Source organism: Halichoerus grypus, chromosome 2, assembly GCF_964656455.1.
Source record: "Halichoerus grypus chromosome 2, mHalGry1.hap1.1, whole genome shotgun sequence".
NCBI lineage: Eukaryota > Metazoa > Chordata > Mammalia > Carnivora > Phocidae > Halichoerus > Halichoerus grypus.
This window is the reverse complement of record NC_135713.1, coordinates 176,387,322-176,412,082: the sequence shown is the minus strand read 5'-3', so window position 1 is coordinate 176,412,082 and position 24,761 is coordinate 176,387,322. Positions and strand designations below refer to the sequence as shown.

Sequence of the window (24,761 nt, the reverse complement as noted above, 5' to 3'; positions counted from 1 at the left end):
ATCTAACAGGTAATTTGTGGGTGTTATCATTGTAGAATTTATCTTCAAGCTTTATAAACAAGAAGAATATGGGAATAAGGGCCAATATGAATAACTTATCTGTAAAACTGAAATAAAGGCAGTCTACGAATGGCAGCATGGAAGCTGCCACATAGTGGTAAAAAAGATGGGATCTGAAATCATATAGCTTATGCTTGAATCGTATTTCCCCTCGTTGGCTATGTGACTGTACCCAACTTTTTTCTGGTTGTGGGGGTTTTAATGAAATGATATATAAAGTGCTAAGTACAATGTGTAGCTTCTATTAATTATTAATATCTTGATTGTCTTTTCATTGTTTAATACTGTCTACTAATTTCATAAATTTATAAAATCGAAGATCTTAAGTAACAGTGTTTTCATGCTTAAGCTGTTAGGTTTAAATGAATAACATAGTAGCACTCTTTATCCTTTTTGGTCATATTCTAGAGTGTTAAGCAGATTCCAAGCTAGTACAGAGCCCGACATTGGGCTCGATCTCACCACCCTGAGATCATGACCTGAGCCGAAATTTAAGAGTCAGAGGCTTAACTGACTGAGTCACCAAGGTGCCCCAACACCAACTAGATTTTTAAAAGTCATTTAACCGGGCTCCTGGGTGGCTTAGTTGGTTAAGTGTCGCCTTTGGCTTGGGTCATGATCCCGAAGTCCTGGGACTGAGCCCCAAATTGGGCTCCCTGCTCCACTGGGAGCCTGCTTCTCCCTCTGCCTGCTGCCCCCCCTGCTTGTGCTCTCTCTCTCGCTCTCTGTCAAGTAAATAAATAAACAGAAAAAGTCATTTAACCTAAAGAGCACTTACTTTTTTTTTTAAAGAGCACTTATTTGACAAAAGCTATAATCTTAGATTTACTTCATATGTTTTCTATTGTGCATCAACTGTAAAACCTAAAATCAAAGTAGCTTTTTTCACATGGGTATTCCGTTCTCTCTACTAAACTATGGGACTCTAGAACATTCAGTTAATATATTCATTTCTTCATACTTTGTGTTTCTATTGATTATTAATTAGGTTGCCATAAAAGTAAAATCTAACAATATAAAAGAAGAAAATTTTAATACTCTCACAAATATGTCCAGATGGCACTGTATGTGAAACATTTTAATGCTAATACTTGAACAGTACCATAAACTTGAAGTGTTTCTTTTTGCTAAAAAGAAATTGGCTGTTTTTCTTAAGTATTTGGAAAAGTATTTCATAAGTGTTTTTCCTGTACATCCCATTAAGTATTTAGTAATACTGAAATCTTTTAGTTTTAAAATATTTTAAAACTTATGGCTAGCATGTTATGTTAATTGTTTCTACCTAGTATATATAATATTAGAGGATGAGATACTTTTTATCTGTGTCCTTTTTGTCATTGCAATGTTATTCATTCATCAGTCAGTGGACATTCACCAAGCACCAGTTACTATAATAGTGGCAATAGTAATAATAATAGCAATAATCCTTTACTTTTACTGAATAGTCACTATTTCATTAAATCTAATGCCATTAGTTATAAAATGCATATTTCCTTTTCTTTTCAAGGTGGGGGAGGGGCCGAGGGAGGGAGAGAGAGAATCTTAAGCAGACCCCAACCCCAGTGCAGAGCCCAACGCATGGCTCAATCTTGGGCTTATGAGATCATGACCTGGGCCAAAAGCAAGAGTCAGACACCACTGACTAAGCCATCCAGGCGCACCTAAAATGCACATATTTAATATGCTGCTGAGAGAGAAAATCTTGCTAAATAAACTCTTACACACCATCCATCCATTGTAATATGCACCCTAACTTTAAAAAGGGGAAAACTAATTTTTTGAATTGATGACATAGGGCACCTGACGTGTGAATTCATTTAACTACACCAATCCTATGAGATAGGTGCCATCTTTATCCTCATTTTTTTTTCTTTTTTAAGATTTTATTTTTTGGGGGGAGCACCTGGCTGACTCAGTCAGTAGGGCATGTGACTCTTAATCTCAGGGGTCATGAGTTTGAGCCCTACTTTGGGGGTAGACTTTACTTAATAAAAAAATTTTTTTTTAATTCTATTTTTTAAATGTAATCTCTAACCCCAATGTGGGGCACAAACTCACAACCCTGAGATCAAGAGTCTCATGCTCCACTGACTGAGATAGCCAGGCATCCCTCATTTCTTACAGATAAGGAAGCTCAGCCCTAGAGGGGTTTTGTAACTTTCCCAAGGTCATGCAAATATCAGATAGATTTGAGAGCAAAGATCCTAACTCCACTTTCAACTACTACACTATATATTTTTTTAAAGATTTTATTTACACTATATTGCCTTCAGCCAAAGTGATTAAAACAGTCACTTATTTTCAGTAATTCGTAGGAAAAGGAGTCAGTTTAATAATTTATGATATGATAAATTCTTATTAGAGAGATGCATAAGAGAGTATGGGGATGTAGAGGAGATGGTTTAACTGTTTCTGAGGAGGTGTATATGTACCAAGTCCTCTTCTGTCTTTCCTATGACAAGCAGATATTGTAGGTTAAAAAACATGTTTAGGTTCTAACCTTTCTGTGTTGCTGTGGCTTTGTTTTAATCTTTGATTCTTCCTGGTGCAGCCAAAAAGCAATTCAAAATACCATTACACTCTTTAAAAAACTTGTAATGTCTACACAGTATAGAAACATCAAGATTCACTAGATGTTTCTTATTAAAGTGAATTTCTGAAAAAATTAAAAAGTTCAAATTAGGGGCACCTGGGAGGCTCAGTCAGTTAAGCATCAGCCTTCAGCTCAGGTCATAATCCCAGGGTCCTGGGATCAAGCCCAGAGCCCTGCTAAGCGGGGAGCCTGCTTCTCCCTCTCCCTCTGCCCCTCCCCACTGCTCATGGGTGTGTGTGTGTGTGTGTGTGTGTGTGTGTGTGTGTGAATAAATTAATACAATAAATTAATAAAATCTTCTTAAAAATTTAAAAAATTTTTAAAAAGTTGAAATTAGTTAAGTAAATGAAATTTAAATTTAATGTTTTCACAGGGGCTGGAGAAAATTTGGAGAATACAATGGCAGCCTTTCAGCAGTAAGTATATAAAAAGGTATTCTTTTATAGTTTATCTTTGAAGTGATGATGATTCACAAAGTGAAGATAGTATACATGTTGCATCCACTTGTTACAGTTGTTTCTCTTTTATTAAAATAGCCTTTTTTTTTTTTTTTTTTTTTTTTTTTAGCTAGTCTGAAGTGTTAGAGAGTGTCTGGCTTCTGGATAACTGAAAAACTAGATCAGAGTTGTGGGTAATCAAAAGATACTATAGTTCTAAAGCTGAAAGAAGGCTTTTGTAACAAGGAACACACTGTGTAATGCTAATTAGTCTTGGAGAGAAAGAGAAAAGGAGAAAATGAAACAACTGTTAACATTGGTTGCTGTTTATGAATAAGATTATGTGTCTGCCCTGTAATTCCTCTACAGACCTGAACCTGTGATCTGGTCTTTCTTGTTTGAAGCCTTATGAGTGTTGGTCTTATTTTTTCGAATAAGGTAAATTAGATTATCCCCAATGTTTCAGTTATTCATATCTCCTATAGATCTCTTTTAGAGCACCTCACAGAGAAGCAGCAGGAGAGACAGGAATGAAAGCTGATTGATACCTTGTTCTCTGTCTTAGAGTAAATGATCATTAGTCTGTGGTAATGGTGAAAACACTGTTTTCTTTTCCCTGAAAAATAAAGCAGAGGATATGAAAAGTTAAACTCCATGGAAGACATTACCTTTCCATATTTAGTAAGAAAAATGTTTTCTGACACATTTGTTGAACCATTTTTATGCATACAGTTGGGACTGAGAAATCAGAATTTGGCTTAAGTTTTTGTTCTGTTTCTTATCATTTAAAATGACTTAGAATTTAGGGGAGACTGGCTGGCTCAGTTGGTAGAGCATGTGACCTTTGATCTTGGGGTTGTAAGATTGAGCCCCACATTGGGCATAGAGATTACTTAAAAATAAATAAAATAAAAATAACAAAGACACCTGAGAGTTTATTTTTCCTGTTATCAGGTCCAAATGTACTGCTGCTCCATATTCTAGTTTCATCTAAATCCTGTCCTCCTGTGTTTGTCATTGCTTATTCTTTGTGTTCTCTATTACAATGCCTTTGACTATAATCCCCAAATTCTCTAAAACCCTAAAAATGCAAAAACTTTCCTCCTGTCTATGGAAAAAACTTTCCAGATTCTGAAACAAAATAATTTAAATTACTTTAAGTCAAAATAAAATAAAATAAATAAATTACTTTAAGTTATCTTCTCTACTGAGATCATATATGTAGATACCTTTAGATATCTATATAATATATAAATCTAGATGTATATAATTATATATAACATATATAATGCATATATATATATATATATATATATATAATTTTATTTGTGCAGTTTACACTGAGACACATACATACACATACCTCCCCCCCCGTATACTATGATTTATCAAATATTTGTTCCCGGGGATGTAGTGATATATATTACCTGGGGAGAAAATGCTTATAACTTTGAGTGATTTTAGCATTCTTTATATATATATATATTTTTAAGATTTTATTTATTTATTTGACAGAGAGAGACACAGTGAGAGAGGGAACACAAGCAGGGGGAGTGGGAGAGGGAGATGCAGGTTCCCTGCGATGCGGGGCTCTATCCCAGGACCCCGGGATCATGACCTGAGCGGAAGGCAGACCCTTAACAACTGAGCCACCCAGGCGCCCCTGCATTCTTTATATTTAAGGTATATTATTTTGTAAGTTTTTCCCCATATTTTTTGTTAAATTTTTACCGACCACCCTTATTTATGAAATTAAAATACTCAATTATATAATAAACTTTCTAAGAATGGTACATTTGTATAATAAATTATTTCTAAGGATGGGGTATAAGTATTTTTATCTTTGAAGATTTTGATCATCTGAAAAGTTTTTTGGTATTCAGAGAATGTCTTACTTAGATGGTTTTTACTTGCTAGATACAACATTACATTTCCCATCTTCAGCGGGTTTTTTTTTTTTTTAAGATTTATTTATTTGAGAGACAGGTCACAAGTGTGTGTGAATGGGGGGAGGGGCAGAGGGAGTGACTCTCAGGGAGATTCCTCACTGAGCATGAAGGCCCAGTTGGGGCTCCATCTTGTGACCCTGAGACCTGAGCCGAAATCAAGAGTCTGACACTTAACCAACTGAGCCACCCAGGCACCCCCTGATTTTAACCAAAAATTCGTTGGTGGTGGTTTTTGTGTTTTATCTTATGCATCAGTGCTCTTGCTATCGACAAATACTTTTGTTTTCATTTACAAATATTCTATTAGTAGAATATTTTAACTGCTGGGATACTTAGGAGGTTTTTTGTTTTTTTAATACCTGCTTCATGAGCAACAAGAAAAAAATCATGTAAACATACTATTTTCAAGGTACAGTATATTAAGAATGTGGAGTTATAATACATAATTGACAAAAGACAGATACTGTGCTTAAGTATGGTATATCTTTGATAGGGAGAAATAGTAAAAATAAAATGAGCAGCTAAAACTTAGATCTTATTTATGTGCATGTGTAGATAAACACTTCACAAAGCATACATATTATAACATGGAAGGGAAAACAAGAAGATATTACAGAAAGTATAAATAATTGGTGGGGAAGCCTGGTTAAGATTAACCAGAAAATTGAAAAGATACCAGGACTAGAAGACCATTTGGTACAGAGGAAGAAGCAATTTTTATTTTTTTATTATTTTTAAAGATTTTATTTATTTGAGAGAGAGAGCAAACACGTGCTGGGGGGAGAAGCAGAGGGAAAGGGAGAAGCAGACTCACCTGCTGAGCAGGGAGCCTGACTCAGGGCTCGATCCTGGGATCATGACCTGAGCCAAAGGCAGACGCTTAACCAAATAAGCCACCCAGGCACCCCAAGAAACTATTTTTAAAATGTGAAATGTTTGGGGCACCTGGCTGTCTCAGTCCAGAGAACATGCAACTCTTGATCTTGGGGTTGTGAGTTCAAGTCCCATGTTGGGTGTAGAGATTACTTTAAAAAAAAAGGGAGGGAAAAAAAACATGAAATGTTTGAGATTAAGATGTGAGGGTAGGGACGCCTGGGTGGCTCAGTCAGTTAAGCGTCTGCCTTCGGCTCAGGTCATGATTCCAGGGTCCTGGGATCAAGTCCCACATCAGGCTCCCTGCTCAGCAGGGAGCGTGCTTCTCCCTCTCCCTCTGCCTGCCACTCCCCCCTGCTTGTGTTCTCTCTCTGTGTGTCAAATAAATAAATAAAATCTTAAAAAAAAAAAAAAAGATGTGAGGGTATGTAGACAAGATACATCTGGGAAACTGAAAGGACTTTAAGAATGTATGGAAAATTAATTCATTATAGTGGGTCTAAAGAAGTAATTAGGAATGGGGCACCTGGGTGGCTCGGTCAGTTATGCCTCTGCCTTTAGCTCAGGTCATGATCTTGGTGTCCTGGGATTGAGCCCCACATTGGGCTTCCTGCTCAGCGGGCAGTTGGCTTCTGCCTCTCCCTCTGCCCCTTCCCCTGCTCATACTCTTTCTCTCTCAAATTAATAAATAAGATCTTTAAAAAAATTTAGAAAAAAAAGAAGTAATTAGGACTGAAGAGAAATAATCATATCTCACAATTAATTTATTCCTTCCTGGGGCGCCTGGGTGGCTCAGTCGGTTAAGCGTCTGCCTTTGGCTCAGGTCATGATCCCGGGGTCCTGAGATCGAGCCCCACATCGGGCTCCCTGCTCCATGGGAAGCCTGCTTCTACCTCTCCCACTGCCCCCCTGCTTGTGTTCCCTCTCTTGCCTTGTCTCTCTCTGTCAAATAAATAAATAAAATCTTAAAAAAAAAATTCCTTCCTTCCTTCCCTCCCTCCCTCCTTCCTTCCTTTTCTTTCTCCTTCTCTCTTCCTTTCTCCCTCCCTCTCTCTCCTTTTCTTTCTTTCTTTCTTTGTTTCTTTCTTTCTCTCTCTTTTTCTTTCTTTCTTTCTCTCTTTCCCTCTTTCTTTTTCTTTTTGTATGTCACAATTTATAAAAAGTCCTGTAATGTGGTTTATAAAATGCTTTCACAAACACCTTAGGTTATGAATATGGCTCTTTTGTGATTCCTTTGAGAACAAGAATCTTTCCTTATTGATCTCTCAACCCTTAACACCTAGTTCTGATGCTAATAGACTCTCACTAGTTACTTACTAAAGGAGATAATGGAATGGGGCACTCAGGAACAAAGCAGAACATTAACAGAAGACAAATGAAGGAGAGAGAACCCCATCCATAATAAGCACAAAACCAGAAACTAAGGAATTGTAACACACACACACACACAGAGTCACTAAGACCTTGAGTATGTAAAATCTAGCTCTTAAGAGCTAATAAAACTAGGTTATTAAACCAGGCTGCCTTTGTAAATACCCATAGGACAATTTGATCCCTGTGGTATTAACATGAATGGTGAAAGAAAGAAACAAATTGTTTTAGCAGTAGCTGGAAGTACAAGTTGGCAGACAGTCAAAGTAATTAATCAGTGACCTGGTTCTCATGATACATTTTTCAGAATATCTAATTAATACAATACTAATTTCTCGTATGTAAAATGGGAATAGTAACAAACCTCAGTGGTGTGAGGAATAAATGAGATTCAAATAAATTCCTTAATATAGGGTCTGTTATTGTTTTTGGATTTACGATTTTTATTTTTTCCAAATTTTTATTTAAATTCTAGTTAGTTAACATATAGTGTATAGGGACTGTTTTAAATCGTTATGTATTGTTTCTGTGGAATTTCAAGTAATTTCACATCTTTTAGAGCTAGAGTTTTCTTTTTCTGGTAATCAGCTTGTCAGAAAGTCACCTATATTGGAGCACATGGGTGGCTCAGTTGGTTAAACATGGGACTCTTGATTTCTGCTCAGGTCATGATCTCAGGGTCATGAGATGGAGCCCCAAGTGGGGCTCCATGCTCAGCAGGAAGTCTGCTTGAGATTCTCTCCCTCTCTCTCTCCCTCTGATTGCTCACACTCTCTCTCTCCAAGATAAATAAATCCTAAAAAGAAAAAAGAAAAGAAAAGAAATTTAGTTATAAAATACCTGGCGCTTCAGTTGAAGTAGATGCATATTATTATTTATGGGAAATTTTGAAGGCCAAAGTGATAAAAATTTTTTTCCTTTTTCTGGCTATGTTCTAGCTATTTGTGTATCAAATTTGGGATCATTTACAAATTGTCCTGGATGCACTCACTTACTATTGCTCTAAGTTTTTATTAGCTTATTGATAAGAGATAAGCCTACAATAAATAGAAACTATTTTGTATATAATTCCTAAACATGTCTAAAAACAGCCCACATTTCAGCTGAAGGCAAACTTCAAATTTAGAAAGATTTCTTAGGTAAAATGTTTAAATTTTTTATTTTTATTTTTAATTTTTTTAATTGACTTTTAAAATTTTATTGTGCTTGCCTCGGCAGCACATATACTAAAATGTTATTTGTTTGTTTACTTATTTATTATTTTAAGTAGTCTCCATGCTCGGCATGGAGCCCAATGCAGATTTTTTTAATTTTATATATTTTTTGTTGTTTTAAAATTTTTATTTATTTATTTGAGATAGAGCAAGAGAGAGGGAGCATAAGCAGGGCGGAGGGGCAGAGGGAGAAGGGGAAGCAGGCTCCCTGCTCATGACCTGAGCTGAAGGCAGACACTTAACCAACTGAGCCACCCAGGTACCCTGCAGAATTGTTTTTAAATACAGGAAAATATAGATAACGCTTGCTCTTACTCCCCTTCACATACTCATACAAAAAAAATAACAAAAGAAAGTAAGATATGCACATGACCAAAAATCAGTAGTACCAATTTTTTTTTTTTTTTTAGCTATATGAAGGATTTTAGGATTTTATTTCAAAACTGTTTGCTGGCTGCATGTATTGCTTACAGTTTCTACATTTCTTTTTTTTTTTTAATTGAACACAGTATAACAATAATATTTAAGGAAATTTAAAAATACAGAAAAGTAATTCTACCAAAAACTGTTTTATTTGCTTATTTCTTTTTTTAAAGATTTTATTTATTTATTTGACAGAGAGAGACACAGTGAGAGAGGGAACACAAGCAAGGGGAGTGGGAGAGGGAGAAGCAGGCCTCCCGCCAAGCAGTGAGCCTGATGCGGGGCTCCATCCCAGGACCCCGGGATCATGACCTGAGCCAAAGGCAGACGCTTAACGACTGAGCCACCCAGGCGCCCCTATTTGCTTATTTCTGTTTGCATTTTATTTTTACACACACAACTGACCAATAAATATTCTCTTTTATCCTTTAGAAGAGGACACATAAAGTTATTACATCTTAGTAAGAATTACATTAAGGAGCCAAGTTAGTTTGTTTTAAAAACATTAAGAAACTTTTACTCAATTGCTAAAACTTTATTCCTTAATTGATATATTTATATACAAATTTATATTTGTATTTTTATATTACGTGTTTCAAGTTTAAGTATAAAACAGAAGATACATTCACCCCACATAGGAGATCACAGGCAAAATAAGAATCATGAGTGCTTATATATTTAAAAGGATGTTCAGTTTTTCTTAGATTAAATTCCTGCTGTAATTCTTTCTGTTGGTGATGAATAAATTGGTGTTCAAAATGTTGTCTTTTAGATATATTAATAATGGAAGTATCCTTATTTTGCACTTTAGAAGTTTATATTCTAAATATTTTTTTAATTTTATTTATTTTTGAGAGAGAGAGAATGACAGAGAGAGAGAGAATGAAAGGGGTGAGGGTCAGAGGGAGAAGCAGACTCCCTGCTAAGCAGGGAGCCCGATGCGGGGCTCGATCCTAGGACCCTGGGATCATGACCTGAGCCAAAGGCAGACGCTTAACGACTGAGCCACCCAGGCGCTCCAAAATGTTAATAAATATCTAATAGATAAGTAAAACATGGCTTCATTCCACTCATTTAGAAATGTGTTAGATACCTACAATATACCCAACATCATGAACATTAGAAAGTATGGAGCAGACATAGGCCTTTCCTCTTTAGGAATTTAATCTAGTTGTAGAGACCTAACCTCATATAAAACGACTAGTAAACAATTTAAGTGCATGGGAATATATTGCACAAAAGTAATTTATCTACTTTTGTATCTTTTCACCCTACTCTGCTCACCACAGCTCTTACTCTTTCCATTCTTGAATTTTAAAAAGAAAAAAAATGTTTCTTTCTAAAACTTTCTCCCTGCTCCACCCATGTTTACTTTTTCTTCATCTTGAAATGTCACCCGTGGTGATTAGTGCATAAAGTGCTACGTGGGCATTTTACATAGACAGAGTTTTTTAAACAAATACTATGGAGTACCAGCTGTGCAAGGTCCTCTGCCTAGGCACTAGGAATACAACAGTAAACTAGACATAGTCCACAAATCCTTTACTTAAAGATCTCCTGTCTCATTGGGCAGGGGGGAGATAGATGGATATATTCAAAACAGCATGGTAAATACTATGACAGAGTAAACACAGGTGCTAAAGGAAGTCCTGGCAATTTAGCAGTACATAACCTGGTGACCCAGTCTAATCTGGGAAGATTGGGGAAGATATCCTGAAGTGGTGGTTTCTAAGCTTAGACCTGAAGGATGAGTAAGAGCAGATAAGGGGAGGAAGAAAAACTTAAAAACAAACAAACAAACCTGTTACGGTGTGTATATAATATACATTCCATAAAATGCATAATCTAAGTGTATAGCCCAGTAAATTTTAACATAATGTATATACCTTTGTAACCATCACTCAGATAAAGATATAGAACATTTCTAGCACTCTTGAAAGTATCCTTGTGACCTTTCCCAGTCCACATTACTTGCCCCTAGATAGCCATTATTCTAATTTCTATTATGATAAATTGATTTTGCTTGTTCCCGATAACATAAATGTAATCATACAGTATTTACACTTTTGTCTCTGGCTTTTCTTTCTTCAGTTTATACCTGTACAATTCATCCATGATGTGTGAAATAATGTTATCTGTTTTTTAAAGATTTATTTATTTGAGAGAGAGAAAATGAGAGAAAGAGAGAGAGAGAGGGAGGGAGGGAGACGGAGGGAGAGAGGCAGAGGGAGAGGGAGAAGCAGACTCCCTGCTGAGCAGGGAGCCTGAAGCAAGGCTTGATCCCAGGATGCTGGGATCATGACCTGAGCCCGAGAGGCAGATGCTTAACCGACTGAGCCATCCAGGCGCCCCTGTTATCTGCTCTTTAATAGCCAAATACATTCATCCCTCTCAGATATATACTTAAGCAGAAGTGAAATTGCAGGATCATAGGGTAGGTCTACATTTATACCTTCCAGAGTGATTGTACCAACTGACCCTCACACCAGCAATATAGAGTTCCAATCCTCCACTATCTTGCTAATTTGTTGTCAGTCCTTTTAATTGTAGCCATTGTGGTGGATATATAGTGCTATTTCCTTGTGGTTTTGATTTACATTTCCCTGTTGAACTTTGATGTTGAACATCTATTCATACACTTACTGGCCATTTGGAAATCCTCATCTGTGAAGTGCCTGTTCAAATTTACATCTATTATTTTATTGTATATTCGTTGTTTTTTGTTTTTGCAAAAGACATTTCAGGCAAGAGTATTGAAAGTGTGGGGCTGTTTGGAGTGTAAGGTGTAAGGGGAGGAGCTAATATTATCATCACTATTTTGCAAGTAAGGAAACTGAAGCATAGAGAAGCTAAATAACTTGCCCAAGTAAGTGGCAGAGCCAGTGTCTATGCTCTTTATCCCCCAACTTTATTGAGGTATAATTGACACATTATATTTCAAGTATACAATGTGATGATTTGATATGTGTATACATTGTGAAAGGATTCTCACCATCAAGTTAAGTAACACATCCATTGCCTCACATATTTACCCTTTTTTGGGGGCAGTGTTTGTACTCCTAACCACTGTGATACTCCCTTTTGTAAAAGTCATAGGATCTTGAATGTGAAAGGAACCTTAGCGATTGTCTGATCTAATCCTTTCAGTTTTTGGTTTTTTTTTTTTAATTTTTTATTTTATCATGGTAAAATATATATGACATAAAACTTACCATTTTAACTGTTTTTAAGTGTACAGTTCAGTGTCATTAAATACATTCACGTTGTTATGCAACCATCACCACTATTCATCTCCAGAACTTTTTCATCTTTCTATACCAAAACTCTGGACCCATTCAATAATAATTCACTAACCCCCTTCCCCCCAGGCCCTGGTGACCACCATTCTACTTTCTATTAACTTGACTATTTTAGGTAGCTTTATATAAGTGGAATCATTAAGTATTTGTATTTTTGTTTTTGGCTTCCTTAACCTAGCATAATGTCTTAAAGATTCACTCACTCATGTTGTGGCATATATCAAAATTCCCTTCTTTTTTTTAAGATTTAAAAAAAATTATTTATTTATTTATTTAGATTTTATTTATTTGAGAGAGAGCACAAGCAGGGGAAGTGGCAGGCAGAGGGAGAGGGAGAAGCAGACTCCCCATGAGCAAAGAGCCTGATGCGGGGCTCAACCCAGGACCCTGGGATCATGACCCGAGCCGAAGGCAGATGCTTAACCGATTAAGCCACCCAGGCGTCCCAAGATTTTATTTTTAAGTAATCTTTCCACCCAACATGGGCCTTGAACTTACAACTCCGAGATCAAGAGTCACATACTCTACCAACTAAGCCAGCCAGGCTTCTCCAGAATTCCCTTCCTTTTTAAGGCTGAATAATACTTCTTTGTAACCACATTTTGTTTTCATTAGTTGATAGACAAGTTGCTTCTACTTTTGGCTATTATGAATAATTTTTCTATGAACATGGTTGTGTAAATATTTAAGTCCCTTCTTTCAAATCTTTTCTGTGTGTACCTAGAAGTGGAATTGCTGGATCATATGGTAAATCTATGTTGAATTTTCTTGAGGAACTGCCATTTTATATTCCCGCCAACAATATGCAAGGGTTCCAGTATCTCCACATCTTGGCCAATACTTTTTTCTTTTTCTCTTTTCTTCCTTCCTTTTTTTTTTTTTTTATAATAGCCACCCAAATAGGTGTGAAATAGTCTTATTGTGGGGTTTTTTAAAGTTTATTTATTTATTTAAGTAATCCCTACACCAAATGTGGGGCTCAAACTTACATCCCCGAGATCAAGAGTTGCACACTTCCAGCTGAGCCAGCCAGCCACCCCTCTGATTGTGGTTTTGACTGGATTGCCCTAATGATTAGTGATCTCTCTATGTGCTTATTGGCATTTCTTCTTTGGAGAAACATCTGTTCAAGTCCTTTCCTCATTTTTGAATCAGGTTATTGTGTTGTTGAGTTTTAGGAGTTCTTTATATACTGTGGATATTAATCCTCTATCACGTAGATGATTTGCATGTATTTTCTCCCATTCTGTAGGCTACTTTTTTTTTTTCACTTTTTAAAAAACTTTAAATTTAATTAACATATAATGTACTATTAGCTTCAAAGATAGAGTTCAGTGATTCCTCACTTACATAATACCCAGTGTCCATTACATCAGGTGCTATCCTTAATGTCCATCACCCAGTTACCCTATCCCCCCATTCCACTCCCCTCCAGCAACCCTCAGTTTGTTTCCTATGATTAAGAGTCTCTTATGGTTTGTGTGGGCTACCTTTTTACTTTGTTGATAGCGTCCCTTGATGCACAAAATTTTTAATTTCGATGAAGTACAATTTGTCTTTTTTTTTCTTTTGTTGCCTGTGCTTTGATGTTATAGCCAAGAAATCATTGCCAAATCCAGTGTGGTGAAGCTTTTCCTGTATGTTGTCTTCTAAGAGTTTTTTCATTTTAGGTGTTATGGTTAGGTCTTTGATCAATTTTGAGTTTATTTTTTGATATGTGTTAGGTAAGGATCCAACTTCATTCTTCTACATGTGGATATCCAGTTTTTGCAGCACCATTTGTTGAAAAAACTGCCCTTTCCCCATTGAATGGTTGAAAATCATTTGACAATATATGAGGGTTTATTTCTGGACTCTGTATTCTATTTCATGGATTTATATGTCTGTCTTTATGCCAGCACCATATTGCTTTGATTACTGTAGCTTTGTAGTAAGTATTGAAATCAGGAAGTGTGAGTCTTCCAACTTTGTTCTTCTTTCTTTTTTTTTTTTTTTAAGATTTTATTCATTTATTTATTTGGGGCGCCTGGGTGGCTCAGTCATTAAGCGTCTGCCTTTGGCTCAGGTCATGATCCCAGGGTCCTGGGATCGAGCCCCACATCGGGCTCCCTGCTCCGCGGGGAGTCTACTTCTCTCTCTCCCCCTCCCCCTGCTTGTGTTCCCTCTCTGTGTCTCTCTTTGTCAAATAAATAAATAAAAATCTTAAAAAAAAAAAAGATTTTATTTATTTATTTATTTGACAGAGAGAGAGAGAGCACAAGCAGGGGGAGCAGCAGGCAGAGAGAGAAGCAGGCTCCCTACTGGAGCAAGATGCAGGCTCAATCCCAGGACCCTGGGATCATGACCTGAGCTGAAGGCAGATGCTCAACCAACTGACCCACCCAGTCACCACTGTTCTTCTTTTTCAGGATTGTTTTTACTCTTTGGGTTTCCTTGAGATTTCATAAATTTAAAGTTTTTTCTTTTAGTTACATGGGGCTCAAACTTACAAATTGCCAAATTCAAGAGTCACATGCTCTTCCGACTGAGCCAGCCAAGTGCCCCTCAGGCATTTTAGGATGGAATTTTCTATTTTTGCACAATCATTGGGATTTTGATAAGAATTGCATTGAATGTGTAGATCCATAGATCTTAATAATATTAAGTGTTCGAATCCATGAACATGGGATGTCTTTCCATTTATGTATATCTCCTTTAATTTCTTTCAGCAATGTTTTACAGTTTTCATTGTACAAGTCTCTTACTTCCTTGGTTAAGTTAATTCCTAAGTTTTTGTTTGTTTGTTTGTTTGGGGGGGAGGGGGAGAGGGAGAGGAAAAGAGAGAATCTTAAGCAGGCTCCATGCCCAGCACAGAGCCTGATGTGGGGCTCGATCTCATGACCCTAAGATCATGTCCTGAGCCGAAATCAAGAGTCGGACACTTAACTGACTGAGCTATGCAAGCGCCCTTTTTTTTTTTTTCTTTTTGATGCTATTATAAATGGATTGTTTTATGATTTCCTTTTCACATCATTCACTTTAATGTATAGAAATGTAACTGATTTTTGTGTGTTGATTTTTTAAAAAGATTTATTTATTTGAGAGAGAGAGCACAAGTGGGGGGTGGGGTGAGGGGCAGAGAGAGAGGGAGAAGCAGACACCCCGTGAGCAGGGAGCCCGACACAGGGCTCGATCCCAGGACCTCAAGATCATGACATGAGCCAAAGGCAGACACCCAACTAACTGAGCCACCCAACTAACTGAGCCACCCAGGTGCCCCTGTGTGTTGATTTTTATATTCTGCAACTTTAGTGAGTTTATTAGTTCTAGCAGTTTTATTTGTGTGTAGAATCTCTAAGATTTCTACATACAAGATCATGTCATCTGTGAACAGAGATAATTTTACTTCCTGCTTTCCAATTTGGACGCCCAACCCCCCTTTTTTCCTTACTTAATTTCTCTGGCTGGAATTTCTTTTTCTTTTTTTTATTTTTTTCTGGCTGGAATTTTCTAATCCTATGTTGAATTAAAGTGACAAGGGCTGGCACCGTTTTCTTGTTCTTTAATCCTATCAATTTATAGATGTGAAAATGTAGGCCTAGAGAAAGGCGTTTACTTGCCCATAGTTTTACAGCAAGTTCGTAGCAAAGCAGGAACTGGCATCCAGACCTTTTTAACTTCTGATCTGGTATTCTTTCCATTATGTTAGGTTAACAGCAATATGGATAGCTGGTTATGGAAAGGGGCAACACGATTCTCTTATTCTGTGTTTACTTTAGAATATGACACCAATAAATCATAAGAGATGACAGTGTAGAGAAATTTTAGTGTTATGAGATGTTTTGCTATTTGATTTGTAACTCCTAATTTTTACATCTGATGCATATAATGTAAATGAAGTTTACTTAACTTTCAGAATGTCATTATTCTTCTTTGCATTTCTTCAGTGCAGTTACAATTGGAACTGATATGCTGGAATTGGACTGCCATATCACAAAAGATGAGCAAGTTGTAGTGTCCCATGATGAGAATTTAAAGAGATCAACTGGGGTCAATGTAAACATCTCTGATCTCAAGTACTGTGTAAGTAAAAATGCATGATAAACTAATATCTAGTAGACATTAGGGCCTGTAGGATTTTTAAAAACAATGAATGCCAGATAGTGCTCCAATAAATAGTAAAAAATAAATGATAGTGATTAAATAATGAATGCCAAAGGAAATTCTAAAAACTATTCTAACTTCCAGTGAGGATTTATACCCACTACAGAAATCTGTGGATACATCTTTGGAGACTTATTTTTATAAGTATTTTAACAAGATTACCAAAGTCCTCAAATGTAAAACTATTGGACATCAAAGTTCTTGAAGTATTCTACAATTTATTTGATTCAGATTAAATAGATGAATTAGTTTTAGTCTTCAAGTATGGGAAATCCGATTTTAGTAGTTTACTTGCCATTATAGTAAAGACTGATAAATGGATGGAAAATAATGCTTTATTTTACCACCTAAAGAAAACTTACATTAACAGGATGCTATCTGTATGTGTACCCTGTATGTTTTTTGCCTGGTTGTGATTCTACTGTATATTACATATATTGTGTTGTTGTTGTTTTTTTAAAGATTTTATTTATTTTTTGACAGAGAGAGAGACAGCGAGAGAGGGAACACAAGCAGGGGGAGTGGGAGAGGGAGAAGCAGGCTTCCTGCCGAGCAGGGAGCCCGATGCGGGGCTTGATCCCGGGACCCTGGGATCATGACCTGAGCCAAAGGCAGACGCTTAACAACTGAGCCACCCAGGCACCCCTATAGATTGTGTTTTTGGACACTTTAACATTATGGCATGATACACATTTTTCCATGCTTTTTTAAAAAAAGATTTATTTATTTTAGAGAGCGAGAGTGAGAGATAGTGAAAGCAGGGGGAGAGGGAGAGAGTGAATCCTCAAGCAGACTCCCTGTAGAGCCCAACGTGCGGCTTGATCCCAGGACCCTGAGATCATGACCTGAGCCGAAACCAGGAATCAGACGCTTAACCAGCTGCGCCACCCAGGCGCCCCTGCTTTTTCTTTTTTTTTTTTTTTAAATAGACTTTAGTTTTTAGAGCAGTTACTGGTTCACAGCAAAATTGAGCAGAAAGTACAGAATAGCTTCTGACTCTACATGTACAGCCCCCCCCCCCCCCAAAACATCCTGTACCAGAGTGGTACATTTGGTACAGTCTGTGAACCTACAGTGACACATTATCATCCCCAAATCCATAGTTAACATTAGGGTTTATTCTTTTTTTTTTTTTAAAAGATTTATTTATGTATTTATTTAACAGAGATAGAGAGAGAGCACAAGTAGGCAGAGCGGCAGACAGAGGTAGAGAGAGAAGCAGGCTCTCCGCCGATCAGGGAGCCCGATGCGGGGCTCGATCCCAGGACCCTGGGATCACGACCTGAGCCAAAGGCAGCCGCTTAACCGACTGAGCCACCCAGGTGCCCCTAGGGTTTATTCTTAATGGTGTACATTCTATAGGTTTTTAACATAGGATGACATGTCAGTTTTAACGTATAATGACGTATCAACTATTATAGTGTCATACATAATAGTTTCATTGCCCTAAAATGCTCAGTGTTCTGCCTGTTCATCCTTCCTGCCCCCCCCACCCCCTGGCAACCACTGATCTTTTTATTGTCTCCATAGTTTTACCTTTTCCAGAATGTTATATATTTGGAATTGTGTCGTATTTAGCCCTTTCAGATCCCCTTCTTATTTTTCATAAACATTTCAAGTGACTGCAGTTATTCCATTGAGTGGATATAGAGTTATTTTTAACCATTCCTCCTCTGTTGTTGGGCATTTGAATTAGTTCTAAGTTTTCACCATTAGAGATAACACTGCACTGAACATCTTCATACATAAAGATAAAGCTTTCTCTATATTTATATGCTTATATAGAGTTTTTAAAAGATATATATTTAGGGGCGCCTGGGTGGCTCAGTTGGTTAAGCGACTGCCTTCGGCTCAGGTCATGATCCTGGAGTCCCGGGATCGAGTCCCACATCGGGCTCCCTGCTCAGCAGGGAGTCTGCTTCTCCCTCTAACCCTCCTCCCTCTCATGCTGTCTCTCATTCTCTCTCTCTCAAATAAATAAAATCTTTAAAAAAAAAAAGATATATATTTGTGAAGGCATCTATATAAATATATTTATATTTATTGAAAATATCAATATAAAAATAAAAGTTATCTCTATTGTTAGTATATGTGCTGCCAAAGCAAGCACAAATTATCTCTGTTTTTAAAATTATTTCCCTAAATAAACTCCCAGCAGGGAAATTATTGGGTAAAAGATTAGGAATATTTTAGTGGCTTAATATATATTGAAAGTCGTTATTGCCAACTTGCTTTCTAAAAGTGTTTAAGAGTTTCAAAATCTGGGGCACCTGACTGGCTCAGTTGGTAGAGCATGCAACTCTTGATCTCAGGGTTGTGAGTTCAAGCCACACATTACTTAAAAATAAAGTAAAAATTTCTTAAAAAGTGCAAAAATGTGGTGTTAGAGGAATTCCCATTTTGCTGTACCCTTACCATTATTGGGTATTATAATAACAAAAATTTCCTAAATTTAAATTTTAATTAGCACTTATTTGATTATTTGTGAGTTTAAAGATTTTACTGTATGTTAGTCATTTTTTAAAATTGTCTATCTTCGGGGCGCCTGGGTGGCTCAGTCCTTAAGCGTCTGCCCTCAGCTCAGGTCATGATCCCAGGGTCCTGGGATCGAGCCCCGCATCGGGCTCCCTGCTCCGCACGGGAAGCCTGCTTCTCCCTCTCCCACTCCCGCTGCTTGTGTTCCCTCTCTCACTGTCTCTCTCTGTCAAATAAATAAATAAAATCTTAAAAAAAATAAAAAAATAAAAAAATAAAATAAAATAAAATTGTCTATCTTCACACTTGTCTACTGAGATATTTATATATTTATTATTTGAAAAGGTCCATATTAAATAGTACAGATTTCTTCTAAATTGTGAAAGTAAGTAGTTATATGTTTAATTTGCTGTTTGGGATGTTTGGCTAAAGCGTGCCTTATGTAAACATAGGTAATGTTTTTATTTTATTTTTTTGAAGAAGCAAATCTTTGTCTTACTGTAAGACACTAAAATACTTTAAAATTTTTGAGAGTTAACTGTTTTTCAATCATATCTTTTAAAGGAACTCCCACCTTATCTTGGCAAACTGGATGTCACATTTCAAAGAGGTAATATTTCCCATTTGCAGCTTACATATTGACATTAAAGTGTATTTATTTACACTGAGAATTAGATATACATGTGTGTTTTCTTCTGATAATAAGTTCTGGCTAAAGGTACTGCCCTCAATACTTATTGTCTCAGACCTACAAATCTGAAATATTGACCCTGAGATGAAGGCTAAAGATTTAATTGGCTCATTCTATTTAAGTTTATGTACAGTTAATTTAAGCCTGAATACTAATTACAAGAAACCCAGATATTATTAGGGCTACTTTGCATTTCTGAAGCTTCAAATTCTAGAAGATTACTATAACTTGTAGTAATAATCCACCATAGGTAAAAAAAAAAAAAAAAAAAAACAAACAAACAAATGAAAAGACATTGGAAAGACCTCCTTTCGGATCCTTACTGATTCTATACCATTTGATTTTATGTCATTTCAGTGCTCCCTATCTTAAATTATTAGAGAGAATTCTATTACTCAGATTAACCACCCATTTCCTGGTCACCATCACTTTTTCATCATCAGCATAGCAGTTTTCTCTCTTGTGAGGGAATATTTCTCACAAAGGAGCATGTTCCTTGGCTGTTTGTTGGATTTGTTAGAATGGAACATACACAGCTAGAGATACATGTTGCTGAGCAGGTACAGGGTCCCACACTATCACAATTCAGCCTCATGTGCTGAATGATTCAAATGTAACTCAGTAAAACTACAAGATGCTACATGTTGTGGTCCTTGGTGTGGTATGGTTTGCATATAGTTAAAACCCTGGTTAAATGTCAAGGATCTAAAGAACTGTAACTGCTCTGTGAACTAGATTAAAAATTGGTCAGTATAATTTCTCCTTGATTGGAAAATTTAAGAAAGCCAAATAAGAATCAGAAAGTTGTTTAAATTAGCTATTCTAAAGAATGTTTAGATCTGAAAATTGTTTGATTTTACTTTCCAGGTGAGTATCATTAAGCTGTGTTGGTTTGCAGAAACATTTTTTTCATTCTTGTGATTAACAGGATTATACTTGCCAAGCTACTACATTTGTGTCAATTATGGATTTGTGAAGGTTAAAAACATTTCATAAGTGAAGTTTTTTGTTTGTTTGTTTTGGGGGGGTTTTGTTTTGTTTTGTTTAATTTTTTTCCCTTGTAGAGCAAAGCCAAAGCTTCACAAAGATTAAAAGGTCCTTTGAGGAAAAAAATGTTTTAATTTTTTTTTCAGGTTTTATACTTTCCTTTCTTTCTTTTTTTAAGTTTTTATTTATATACCATTTTTCATAAAGCCATAACACTTTTTTTTTTTTAAAGATTTTATTTATTTGAGAGAGAGAATGAGAGAGAGAGAGCACATGAGAGGGGGAAGGGTCAGAGGGAGAAGCAGACTCCCCGCTGAGCAGGGAGCCCGATGCGGGACTTGATCCTGGGACTCCGGGATCATGACCTGAGCCGAAGGCAGTCACTTAACCAACTGAGCCACCCAGGCGCCCAAAGTCATAAAACTTTTGAATATGCAGTGACCTTTGAGACCATATAATTCTGTCTCTTCCTGTTTTAGATAAGGAAATTGAGGCTTAAGGATGTAAATTAACTTAAGGTCATACAACAAATAAATCACAGATCTAGGACTTGAAACTAGGTCTCTTTCTAACCAGCCCAGTGTTCAGCTGCACCATGCTGCCTCTCCATCTAAAGAGTCTCTCTCTCTCTTTTTTTTTTGATTAAGTAGGCTCCTTGCCCAACATGGGGCTTGAACTCATGATCCTGAGATCAAGAGTCACATGCTTTACTGACTGAGCCAACCAGGCGCCCCTAGATTCTCTTCAAATGCCTTATTAATAGCACTGCCATGTCTCACTTTTTAGACATCTATAAAAAGAATTAATTTTTGTTCATATTTCATTCGGTTTATCACAATTAACTTAAGACTCTGCATCAAATGTGAAGTTTACTACATTTGAAATAGGCTAATATATAATACTGTAAAAACTTGATTCAGATTAGGCGATAGTTGTTCCTTTTTTTTTTTTTTTTTTTTTTGGTCCTATTTCCCTACTCAGAACTGTTGCTTACTTTTCTTTAAATACTGGAGAGAGAGAGAGACTACTAGCTCTCAGAGGAATACAGATTTTAGGCCTCTGGCTTTCTTTGTGGTTCGCAATTTTACTGAAGAAGTAATTTTTTTTTAAGGTGCTTTAATGTGCCACAGGCTGCATTAAAAAATAAATATAAAGAAAGAATATAAAAATGTGTTACCCAAAGGGTTTGTTATTATCTATCCTGCTTACTTGAAAATAGCCTTTTTTTTCATGAAAAATACATAATTTGGGTAATCTAGAGTTGGTCAGAATGGTCAGTTTTCAAGTTCTAGCACTTTTAGAGAGGCCACTTCACTCACTCCATCGCCCAGCACATCTTATGGTATATTCCTTGCCTATCACTCTTGTTTTCCTCTCTCTCTTTTTGTAGTATTTCCCAGTGGTTATCTTCTGCCCAGAACAATAGTGGGGACAAATTTCTTTCCCCAACTCATTTTCTACATTCTATGCTGGCTAAGGCATGTAATGTAAATATCTTCACATCACTTTAGCATGTGCTTTTTTTCCCCTTTGTTATTAACGTAACTTTAATTTCCTTGTTTCTCCCACTATTAGATGTAATATTATTCTTATTGTATAACATTCCAAAGTTAGTGTTACCTGTTTGACTTTTTTCTACGTTGATCCTTTTTTTTCTTCAAAGTTTGTTTGTTTGTTTGTTTATTTATTTATTTATTTGCGAGAGAGTGAGAACTAGAGAGATCACAGAGGGAGAGGGAGAAGCAGACTCTCTGCTGAGAAGCCTGATGTGGGACTCGATCCCAGGACCCTGAGATCATGACCTGAGCCGAAGGTAGCCGCTTAACTGACTGACCCACCCAGGCGCCCCCTAAGTTAATCCTTGCAAACATCTTACCTGGGTGTGAATAGCTATTGCCTATGGCAATTCTTTTGACTGCGAAATTAATTTTTCCATACTTAACAAGCTAACAAAATTTTTACTTAACTAAAAAAATAGCAGCACTGTTTAAATGGAGTGTAGTGATAGAGGTGTTCTGTATTTGCAGTGTCAGTTACAATAGCCAATAACCACATGTGACTGTTGAACACTTAAAATGTGGCTAGTCCATCTCAGGGACTGAATTTTTAGTTTTATTTAATTTTAATTTAAATAGCCCTGTGTGGCTAGTGGCTACCATCTTTTTTTTTTTTTTTTAAGATTTTATTTATTTATTTGACAGAGAGAGAGACACTGAGAGAGGGAACACAAGCAGGGGGAGTGGGAGAGGGAGAAGCAGGCTTCCTGCCTAGCAGGGAGCCCGATGTGGGGCTTGATCCCAGGACCCTGGGATCATGACCTGAGCCGAAGGCAGACGCTAACAACTGAGCCACCCAGGCGCCCCTAGTGGCTACCATCTTAAACAGTGCAGGACTAGAACATCATGTTCAGACTTTTCAGATTGTTAACAGAAACGAGTTTACACTAGCTTAAGGGAAAAAAGAAACAAGAGATTTAGTTTATCATTAACTGTCTATAATAATGGTGGATCTGATATTAAACATTATTGAACCCAAGGGCACAAAGGGGACTCTTTTTGAGTCATTCTGTGGTTCTGCTTCTCTTGGGTGTTACCTTCTTCCAGTGTAAATGGAGTTTGTCCTTGTGGCAGGGAACATGATCACTGACAACTCATTTATATCCTGCCCACACATTGACCCAAGGGTAAAAAAGCAATCTTCCTTTGAGCTTCAAGGGAAAGTTCTAGAGAAAGACACTGATTGGCCCAGCATGGGTCATGTGTCCATCCTTGACATAGTCACTGTGGACAAAAAAATAGGCTATTATAATAGACCAGACCTAGGTCATATGCATGCCCATGAGAATAAAGGGGGAGTGGGTCCTGTTTTTGAGAGCCCAATCAGAACAGTGTGACTTAAGGGAGATGCAGTTTTCCAAGGGAAGAAAGGGTGCTGGGGAGGTAAAAACAAGCTAAATTTTTATATGTTAACATAATTTTTACAGTTCAATTAGGTAGTGTACAGTAAGTCTAAACTCAATTATAGTGCTAGAAATCCATGTCAGGATAGTTCAAAAGCAATTTTTTTTTAAGAATTTGGTTCTTAAAAAAAAAAAAAAATTTGGTCCTCCTAACTAAAAAGCCTAGAGGTTCTATGCCTTCAGACGTGACTAATTTCAGTTGCTTAACTAATAATCAGTCTCTATCTCTGTTTCTTGGTCTGGTTTCATTTATGTTAGCTTTGTTTTCAGGCAGACCTTCTACACATAAAGATGGACTCTGCCAACATCAAAAATATATGATGCATTCAGCTGAGGATTTCAGGAGACCTCTCCTCATGTTTACAGTGTTATGCTTAAGGTCCATGTGCTCTCTTTGTGGCCAGGGAGACAGAGCCAAATGATTGAGAGTCTGGTCAAAATGATCCAGAGCCCCATCATTACAAGGAGTAGTAAAAAGGCAATAGGAATGGAATACATAACAGACAAAACAGTAACACATTTTTCCTTTTTTTTTTTCTCATTTATATGCTGCCTTTTCTTTTTCTTTTTTTTTTTAAAGATTTTATTTATTTATTTGACAGAGACACAGCGAGAGAGGGGACACAAGCAGCGGGGAGGGGTGCCTGGGTGGCTCAGTCGTTAAGCGTCTGCCTTCGGCTCAGGTCATGATATCAGGGTCCTGGGATAGAGTCCCGCATCGGGCTCCCTGCTTCTCCCTCTCCCACTCCCCCTGCTTGTGTTCCCTCTCTCGCTGTCTCTCTCTCTGTCAAATAAATAAATAAAATCTTTAAAAAAAAAAAAAACAAGCACAGGGTAGTGGGAGAGGGAGAAGCAGGCTTCCCGCCGAGCAGGGAGCCCGATGCGGGACTCGATCCCAGGGGATCAGGACCTGAGCCGAAGGTAGACGCTTAACGACTGAGCCACCCAGGCGCCCCTATATGCTGCCTTTTCATATGAGCCTTAATTATAAATAATTTTTTGACATGGATTTAATTTACTTTGTTGATACACTTTGTACAATGAAAATGAAATAAAGGATCTGTTACCGTTTTGTTATTCATATAGTAATGGGATTGAAGTTTCAGATGGAAGGGAAAATTTTATGATACTTATATAGCATGCATAGTATATTATGTAAATGATTCAAGGCAAAAGAGATTAGGGAAAGAATAAAGAAAATAACGCTCAGGAAAGGTAAAAAATGACTAAAAATCTTCTTCTAATTTTTTTGTGACTCAGTTTTCTTTGAGTAGCTGCACTGATACA

The 24,761-nt window shown here is 36.9% G+C and overlaps 1 protein-coding gene across 1 annotated transcript in view; it reads left to right on the top strand.

Moving 5' to 3' along the window:
- GDPD1 (glycerophosphodiester phosphodiesterase domain containing 1) overlaps window positions 1–24,761 on the top strand; it is a 47,235-nt gene that overhangs the window by 6,925 nt on the left and 15,549 nt on the right. The window contains exons 2-4 of the mRNA XM_078064501.1: window positions 3,027–3,069; window positions 16,146–16,281; window positions 19,402–19,447. Of these exons, the coding sequence (XP_077920627.1) occupies window positions 3,027–3,069; window positions 16,146–16,281; window positions 19,402–19,447 (225 nt within the window). The remainder of the gene's footprint in view (window positions 1–3,026; window positions 3,070–16,145; window positions 16,282–19,401; window positions 19,448–24,761) is intronic.